The following is a 9,807-nucleotide window of genomic DNA, read 5'->3' as shown; positions in this document are numbered from 1 at the left end:
CTTTGTCCTCATTGATCAGAGGACTAGACAGGTTGTGGCCTAGTCAATGAGCTAGTCTCAGGACCTAAGGAATCTAACACCAATTCTATAACAGGCCAAAATGAAATGTACATTCAGTGTATAATGTAGCTAGGCCTATGACAGTTTCTAAAAGTTTTACCACAGATGAAAGAGAAAATTAAAAGGGCTAGTTATATAGCTAATCATCTTTGGTTTTACCATGGAAAAGAGCCAGGGCAGGGGCCACTCCTACCCTACCCTGCCCTGGCCCCAATCCATGTTTATGCGCACTGCGCAGATGCAGCACAGAGGAGCTATGACGCGCAAGTAAACACTGTGCTAGTACTAGTAGGGCTTTTCCTCGTTGACGACCCCTCACATTCCTCCAGCTTCCGACGTCTTCGACACACTCCAACAGCCACAGATATGGTGGGTTCTTCAATAACCTGTATTAACTAACTAGCTATCTACTCGAAATCCTATTCTTATTTCGGAATTGTAGCTATGTCGAATTAGCTAACAGTTCGCTAACTTTACTAGCTAACTAGAAAAGTTAGCCAGTTTAATTGAGCAGAGCCAGCTAGCGTTATCGTCGCTAGTTAGCTAACTGGCTAACGTTAGTTCCTTACTCTCCAGATTAGCAACCCTAACTTCTTGATATATGGTGGCATACCAATAGCTAAATCTCTATATAGTTTGCCACTGTCTCCAATCAAATGTCACCCAGATGTTAGTCTTTCTCACTGACTAGTAGCCAGCTAACGTTAGTTCCTAGATAAGGCAGGTGTGATAAAGTTGGCTGCCTAGCTAACTAGTTAGCTGAGCTAGCTAGCCACTGGTCCTTGGCAACAGGATTTTACAATATCATAGTAGCTCGCTAACTTTATCTTTCTTTGAACAGTCTGACTTCTCAGAAGACCAAATCATGGGTGAGTTACAAACTGGCTAACTAGATTAGCTAGCTAGCTAATTTCCCCAAACTTGACCAACTATTGCATGTTGCCATCCTCAACTCAGAGACAAATGCCACTTATTTTCTTTCTTGCTTGTCTTACTTTTTCTTTACTATCTATCATCTGCTTTATGCCTTGTCTGTAATTTCTCTATAGTAGCAAAGTTACCACTATTTCCTTACTGCTTGTTCTTTCCAGATTGAGTTTAACCTGGATCAAATACATGGTGAGTTATTGGTGAATGACCCTAACATTTGGCCCTTGAGTCTTGGACCTGAATCTAACAGTGTTTAAGGCATGTTGTTGGTCTGATACAGATGCAGAAGTTTGTGATAGCTAGTCACACCATGGATATTAGGCTACAAGGTGTCACTGGTATATTTTATAACAGACTGAGTCTAGCCTGTTATTTTAGCCCATTGTGTAATGTCTGTTTCCTGGTTTTTTTTCTGTCAGTAGAAAGTCTGTTTATAGCTAGTTTCATCCTCGTTAGCTCAGGTCCAGTATACAAGGTAGTAATAGGCTCCTGGTGTGTTTGTTGGTGCATTTCTATAGACAGGAAATCCACCTTTTGCATACCATAGGTCATCACTCCACTTTCTGTGTTTGCATCAAACTTCATACATTCCCAATTGTCCCATTCCCATGTACCATAAAAGTTTGCATGCTATTTTACTAGCTTGTCATCTCCCCTGGAGTGTTCCCTTTCCTTTTTTGGAGTTAGACACAGACTAGTAGATGAGTCTTCTCCACTCCCTGCCTTGTTTAATCATGGTTGACAGAAAACAGCTCTCCCTCCCTCGCTCCTCCATGACCTAATATGGTGTTGGGAAATGGAACTCAGCGGGCCATGAGGGAAGAGGGAGGCACATTCCTGAGAACAGGAAAAAGCACAACAGACAAGTGCTGTGTTTGCCTGGGGTTCTGAAGGGATATCCCATACTCTGCAGGCCAGGGTTGCGGTCAATTCCACTTCAATTCAGTCAATTTGGGAAGTATATGGACACTTTTAATTTAAATGTACTTCCTTTTCAGTTTACTTCCAGATTTCACAGAATTGAACAGGAATTGACCCCTAGTGTGATAAGTGGTCCTAGAATTGAGAGACCACCACCAAGCGGTTACATAATTTCTCCTTCTAGGCCTTTTAGTTGTTTATGGGCCCTTTCTAGTTAGTTCGGCCAGCTTCTTTATAAGACTTTGTTACTACTAATCGACCTGTCTGTTTAAGGATGGTCAGCTAAATCCTTTTTGAGATCAGTCTATCATTGCTTCTGCATTGTCTGCTATGGATTTCCAGTGTTTTCTATGCCCTACACTAATACTCCGTAGAGACCTGCATGTCTCCTTGGAAGGCTTAGATAACATCTCCTGACCTTAAATTACACAGACCTATTTAAGGTCATCAAATATTCAGATGGAAGTAAATGCACAAAGGAGATTACGACATTTGAGAACTTACTGGTGCGAAGACTCAGAAGTGTTGGTTACATAGGAATTAATATCAGATTTTTTCCCTTGTTGATGTTTGAGTCTACAGTGTTAGCCTAATTAGGATAATTTACAAAGCTCATGATAGTAAGTGTAGGCTATGTAGCGGATTAGCATCTTGTGTCTTTTTAGTTTGACTTGTTTGTCATCACTTGTTAATGTGGATGTAGACATTGGCATGCTTTTCAATCGAACGCTGCTGGCACCCGCCCACCCGACTAGAATCACCACTCTCGACGGGTCTGACCTAGAGTATGTGGACAACTACAAATACCTAGGTGTCTGGTTAGACTGTAAACTCAACTTCCAGACTCACATAAAGAATCTCCAATCCAAAGTTAAATCTAGAATCGGCTTCCTATTTCGCAACAAAGCCTCCTTCACTCATGCTGCCAAACATGCCCTCGTAAAACTGACTATCCTACCGATCCTTGACTTCGGCGATGTCATTTACAAAATAGCCTCCAACACTCTACTCAGCAAATTGGATGTAGTCTATCACAGTGCCATCCGTTTTGTCTCCAAAGCCCCATACACTACCCACCACTGTGACCTGTACGCTCTTGTTGGCTGGTCCTCACTACATGTTCGTCGTCAAACCCACTGGCTCCAGGCCATCTATAAATCACTGCTAGGCAAATCCCCGCCTTATCTTAGCTCATTGGTCACCATAGCAGCACCCACCCGTAGTCTGCGCTCCAGCAGGTATATCTCACTGGTCATTCCCAAAGCCAACACCTCCTTTGGCCGCCATTCCTTCCAGTTCTCTGCTGCCAATGACTGGAACGAATTGCAAAAATCTCTGAAGCTGGAGACTCTTATCTCCCTCACTAACTTTAAGCATCATTTGTCAGAGCACCTTACCGATCACTGCACCTGTACACAGCCCATCTGAAATTAGCCCACCCAACTACCTCATCCCTATATTGTTATTTATTTTGCTCTTTTGCACCCCAGTATCTCTATTTGCACATAATCTCTTGCACATCTCTCATTCCAGTGTTAATACTATTGTAATTATTCTGCACTATAGCCTATTTATTGCCTTACCTCCATAACTTGCTACATTTGCACACACTGTATATATATTTTCTGTTGTATTTTTGACTTTATGTTTTTTTACCCCATATGTAACTCTGTGTTGTTTTTATTGCACTGCTTTGCTTTATCTTGGCCAGGTCGCAGTTGTAAATGAGAACCTGTTCTCAACTGGTTTACCTGGTTAAATAAAGGTGAAATAAAAATAAAAAAAATTAGTGAACTGGGTGTTGTTCAATTAAAAGGGGAACCTTTGTCATATGTGGCTACGGTGGATAATGTTCTCCAGCCTTGCCAAGGTAATGTCATTCTGCTCAGGTGTTTTCTTCCCCCATCCTACGGGAGCCACCGTACCTACACTACCAGTCAAAAGTTTTAGAACATCTACTAATTCAAGGGTTTTTCTTTATTTTTACTATTTTCTACATTGTAGAATAATAGTGAAGACATCTAAACTATGAAATAACACCTATGGAATCATGTAGTAACCAAAAAAGTGAACTTATCCCCTCAGCAGAGGTAACTCTGGGTCTTCCTTTCCTGTGGCGGCCCTCATGAGAGCCAGTTTCATCGTAGCGCTTGATGGTTTTTACGACTGCACTTGAAGAAACTTGGAAAGTTCTTGACATTTTCCGTATTCACTGACCTTCATGTCTTAAAGTAATGATGGACTGTCATTTCTCTTTGCTTATTTGAGCTGTTCTTGACATAAAATGGACTTGGTCTTTTACCAAATAGGGCTATCTTCTGTATACCCCCCCTACCTTGTCACAACACAACTGATTGGTGCAAACGCCTTAAGAAGGAAATAAATTCCACAAATTAACTTTTAACAAGGCACACCTGTTAATTGAAATGCATTCCAGGTGACTACCTCATGAAGCTGGTTGAGAGAATGCCAAGAGTGTGCAAAGCTGTCATCAAGGCAAAGGGTGGCTATTTGAAGAATCTCAAATATAAAATATATTTTGATTTGTTTAACACTTTTTGCTTACTACATGATTCCATATGTGTTATTTCATAGTTTTGATGTCTTCACTGTTATTCTACAATATAGAAAATAGTAAAAAATAAAGATAAACCCTTGAATGAGTAGGTGTTCTAAAACTTTTGACCGGTAATGTATGCTAAACCCGTTGCTTTGCTAGCTCACGAGGATGTTGTAGCTAATAAACCTGAGTTGTAAACAACCAAGTCTCATTCTTCTACAAACAGTAACGTTATTCTCAAGTTTTCCGTCCATGGCCTGCTCAGGCTATATGCCTGTGATCGAAATCAGCACGGGTAGGCTGCAATTGTTTTAAAAATATGTAGCCTATTTGACTGATAAACCTTAGCTTACAGGCGAATACATTTTAAACTACATCTTTAGTCTACTTAGCATAGGGAAGATCATAAGAATTCCTCTAATTCCTTTTCTACACACGACCCACGCAATTTCTCTGCTTATTTTTACCAGCATTGCTCCACGTAGACGTGTGAAAAATAGGCTTGCTTTCTAATTTGACGCGCTATGACGCCGTTGACGCTCATGGCCTGTCTATTTTCTCTAACTCGTATGCATTCTATTTCCAGCGTGAGCACACTCGTTCGCGCGCTTAAAAAATAATGCTTTCCGTTTGAATTGGGCTTTAGGCTACCCACTCCACTGTAGTTGGTGCTATCTCATTTTACTTTCCTAAGTGCCACTGTGTTGATCCCACTGGTCAGGTGAAGGGAGACCATGATTCATTCATTAATGGAATAAGCTGATGTTGTGAAACAATGTTCGCGAATGTTTTATTTTAGCTAAAACTACCTGAAGTAATACACACTATCGGTTGTTATCATATTGATTGGTGATTTATTTTTTGTTGCTCTGGCCTGTCTTACATATCCAACCTCTCTCTTGCATTTCCAACTTTTCCCTTTTTCCTCCATCTCCTCCTAACAATTTTACATCCACTCCCACACCCACTCATTCTCTCCTCACACTAACCCATATCTCCCTCCCTCCTCTAGAGTTTAAGGAGGCCTTCCTCCTCTTCGACAGAACCGGTGATGGGAAGATCAGTTACAGTCAGTGTGGTGACGTCATGCGGGCATTGGGACAGAACCCCGTCAATGCAGAGGTCCTTAAGGTACTGGGCAACCCCAAGGCTGAGGGTGAGATACAATAAAATACTGTATAACAGTGTTTCTGTGCCCTAGACATGTCTCAACCAGAACTTGTTTGGACCAGGATTCTTTGAATTTTCACAAACGAAAGCCTTATCCGTTGCCAAAATGCTCTAACCACCTTTGAGCAGCGATCACTTTTGTGCTAAAATGGTTGTGATGTTCAGACCCCTGTGTTCATTCATATCATCAATTCATTAATTTCCTCTGTTTCTACTTGTTCAGAGATGAACCACAAAATGCTTGACTTTGAGCAGTTCCTGCCCATGCTGCAGGCCATCGCTAAAAATAAGGACCAGGGCTCCTTTGAGGATTTCGTTGAGGGGCTGCGTGTCTTTGATAAGGAGGGCAACGGAACCGTAATGGGGGCAGAGCTACGTCACGTCCTCACCACACTAGGTGGGTTACTGGCGCTTCATTCTTTTACTCTCATCCACATCTGAGGAAAGATATTTTAAGAATGTTTTTCTTTATTTAATGCAGAATGAAAATCCCTGTTCAAAAGGTAATCTAATTTGGAAGTTGACTCAGAAAATATACATCCAAAATATCGCAAAGATATTCTGTAAAGTTGACACCTGTAATGTGACAATCATTTTTCATTACAGCACAAACATCAAGCCACATTTCAGATTTCAGACAATTACCGATAAGTGTGTTATTTTTAAGTTGAAAACCAATGAGAACACGACTTTTGAACATAACAGTGTAGCTATTGTCAATTTACCGAGGATACTTTACTAATATATTAATTTGTATTTGTATGTCTTTCAGGGGAGAAGATGACAGAGGAGGAGGTAGAGACACTTCTTGCCGGACACGAGGACGCTAATGGCTGTATTAACTATGAAGGTGAGAGGGAGGGAGGAGAAACTGAGAATGAAAGATGGAGATAGAGGATACACCAGGATCTGTTGTTGGGTCTGATTAGGTTAATGTTTTGTAAGTACCCCACCACCCTTACACAACTTCTACTTCTAACCACAACACCCTGGTTATGCAATGATGACCATGCATGTTTCCTTGCTGTGTGGAGAGAGGTAAAGTGTGGAAGTTGTGGCGGGGAGGATTTCTGGGCTACGGTGTGTACAAAATGAAGATACGGATGTTTTAGAGCCAGGGTTTGTTTATGCAGAGATCAATATTGATGGCGAGATCTTGCAGGCAGCAGGTAGCCTAGAGGTTAAGAGCATTGGGCTAGTAACCGAAAGGTGGCTGGTTCGAATCCCTGAGCCGACTAGGTGAAAAATCTTTCGATGTGCCCTTGAGCAAGGCACTTAACCCTCATTCTTCCTGTAAGTCGCTCTGGATAAGAGCATCTGCTAAGTGACTAAAATGTAAATATAAAAATGAGAAGTGCCAATGTTGATGGCTGAATAAGTGGACAGGTTTGTTTTTCTATGACTTTTACCTTTTAAAGCAGTTGGCTGAAGAACTGGACTGAGGTGGTGAAAGTACAAGCGATTACAATCTCCTGTGTCACTGCACAACGATGCAGCTCTAACTGTTTGGTGATGGGAGGACCAGACTGTGAATACAAACCGAATTAGTAACATGCTGTGTAACTGTTCTTCCTCCACAGCGTTTGTCCGTACTATCATGTCTGGCTGAGAGCCGGTATGAGCAGAGCAGCAGATGGTATATTATAGGGCCTACTTGAACAATGGGTTCTTCCCAGGCTCTCCTGCTTAGGCATCCCTGCAAAACACACACACACAAGCTGTTATTTGCCTTATAAATCCATTGTAAATCTTGCAGTGGGATAGCCTGGTGAGAGAGAGCCCTGTTGTGCTGCAGTTTGGACTGGAGGTTTTGACTCATTGGTAGACTCTCCCTGTTCTCTCTTCGACCCTGAGCATGGCTGCTACAGCAGACCCCTCTGCATGTCTGGATATCCCCTCTGTCTAAAGGATTGGGGGAATCTCATTTGTATTCCTCACTTCCTCGGACCTTCTCCTTCAATGCGTTTTGAGAAGGAGATGAGGAGAGAGGAAATACAATTGATATTCACCCTATAGAGTGGTAGTTTATACATGCAGAGCATTCTAGCAGGAGTAGTTGTTGTACTACGTGTTGTGTTTGGAGCTGGGCTGGATAATGTAATTGAGCACTTTTTGCAGCAGGTTATTACCCACAATGCAATTTTCTCATTTGGGCCTCTCATCACATGAATGCTATGCTGCCACCAAAATAGGCAGTTTGCCTTGGAGTCTCTTTGTGAAAGCCCCTACATGAGAATTAACACTAAATTGACCATTTTAATCAATGTGAGCATATCTTAGCATATTTCCCCCAGCTCTGCCATAACAGACGAGTCACTCCTCCCTGTTACTAACCACAAAATTGCAGTGAATTTGCTATTTTTGCTGGAGATCTCTTCTTATGGACACTGATTATAGCTGAGTGCTATTGAGATCTCTGCGGATCCCCCAATCTCGCTGTTCCAATCTCTTCCCCCCTGATCTGTGCCTCATAGAGAAAACAAAGATGGGTTCTCTTCTTTAACGGTCTCTTGGATCCTAGACCAGTCCTCCTGGCCAAATCCATCCACTTTGGCGGAGTAGGAGATACTGTAGAGATGATCTCTCAACCTCTGTCCTACTCCCTCGTCCCCACTCTCCTCTACTCATGGACTTAGACAAACAAGGGATGTACCTCCTTCAACAGCATCCCATTTATATGGGCTAAAGTAAACAATGTTGAGGTCGAAGAGTTGATTTTCGAAACAAACAGGATGTTGCTGTATTTGGAGTTGATCCCCAATTAGCTGTGAATTGATTCTTATGTTTTTTCCCTTCTCTCTCTTCTTCCCCTCATTCTTTACATCACAGAACTCGTCCGGATGGTGATGAGCGGTTGAAGATCAAGAAGAACATTCCTTCCTATTCTTAGTTTTTTTTGTTTTTACCTTGTTTATTTCTATGACATATTTCCCCTCCTTTTTGCAACTCGTTTCCAGTCCTTTCCTTCCTGCCCGTTTCCTGTATTATCCTATTATATCTTCACGTCTTTTATTTTCAAAAGTGCCTTTACATTCCCAAGTTAAGACCATTAGTGACCCAAGTTATTTTAATGCATCAGCCTGGCCCTTTGGTCCATTGAATTAAGCATGAGACCAACTTGCATGTAATTAGAAGCTTGTGTGCTGCTGGCGTGACCTGCAATAACATTTCAAGATAGATTACTTCATACCAACCTAGCCTGAGTCCAAAATCTGTTTGTGCTGTCTTGGGACCAGGCTACTTAATACCTATCGTTGGACAATAATTATTGTTGATGCAATACATCCACAGGCTTGTCTGTGTCAGTGGGGAGGGATAGTGTTGTGGTGGGTGACCAATGACCTATTATTGGCTAAGACTTAGCCTGGGTCCAATACCTGTTTGTGCTGTCTTGCCAGTTGCCAACTGTGTCAATGGTATGACAATGACAGCAATGGAGTTGTCAAGACAGCACAAAAAGATCTGAGACCAGGCTAGTGAAGACTTGCTTTGGCTGGGAATGTCTCCCTTCCTATTGCTGCCAGCGCTATGCAGTTAGTTAACCAATATGTATAAGAAGCCATACAATCATGACAACATAGACATCCATGAGCGGTTCAGTGGATTTGTTTTTTTCTGTTCCTTAATTTGTTGCAGCATTCAAATAAATGATTTTCTGAAAACAGTTGTTTTTGCTTTGTTGTTTTTTCTAACAAAAATTTGAAATTATGTGAGAACATGATTTGACAGGGCGAACATAATACACCTATGAATATTTATTGTATAATGATTGTATTTCCACAAATATCTGTTTTAACTGAATCATTTAGTCTTTTACCTAGTGTTTTGTGCTCAAATGTGTTGCAATATATTAATTGGACACAAGAGGGCAGTGCTGGGTCTTGCAAAAAATACCATTCGTACTCTGCACATCCAAGCAACTTCTACTGTATGTTTTGTGAATGACAGGTTATGCGGTAACCATAAACCCACAATGAAACCATAACAAAACGTAACTAATGAAATGACTACAATTCTAAAGGTCTACTTTTTGTTGAATATTGGCATGAGTTTGCACTGTAGGCAAAGGCATGCTCTAACTCAATGGGAGTAGTTTTCACTTCATATAACATGTTTCTATAGTTACAAAGTTCTCTTGTAACATTTACATTTTAGTCATTTAGCAG

General features: G+C 41.4%; 1 protein-coding gene across 3 annotated transcripts in view; it reads left to right on the top strand.

Annotated features, from left to right (window-relative positions):
• Positions 1–9,305, top strand: part of LOC121545872 (myosin light polypeptide 6) — a 10,394-nt gene extending 1,089 nt beyond the window's left edge. Inside the window, exons 1-6 of one of the 3 annotated variants that reach the window (XM_041856753.1) lie at positions 326–429; positions 902–929; positions 5,484–5,627; positions 5,865–6,038; positions 6,414–6,491; positions 8,471–9,305. In XM_041856753.1, coding sequence (XP_041712687.1) covers positions 427–429; positions 902–929; positions 5,484–5,627; positions 5,865–6,038; positions 6,414–6,491; positions 8,471–8,499 — 456 coding nt within the window. In that variant the 5' untranslated portion in view covers positions 326–426 and the 3' untranslated portion in view covers positions 8,500–9,305. Of the gene's footprint in view, positions 1–325; positions 430–901; positions 930–1,151; positions 1,180–5,483; positions 5,628–5,864; positions 6,039–6,413; positions 6,492–8,470 lie in introns of those variants that run through there. The other 2 variants (XM_041856754.1, XM_041856755.1) reach the window with 2 other exon arrangements.
• The last annotated feature ends 502 nt before the right edge of the window (positions 9,306–9,807 follow it).

This window comes from Coregonus clupeaformis, chromosome 30 (genome assembly GCF_020615455.1).
Source record: "Coregonus clupeaformis isolate EN_2021a chromosome 30, ASM2061545v1, whole genome shotgun sequence".
Classification (NCBI taxonomy): domain Eukaryota; kingdom Metazoa; phylum Chordata; class Actinopteri; order Salmoniformes; family Salmonidae; genus Coregonus; species Coregonus clupeaformis.
This window is presented reverse-complemented; position numbering and strand designations above follow the sequence as displayed.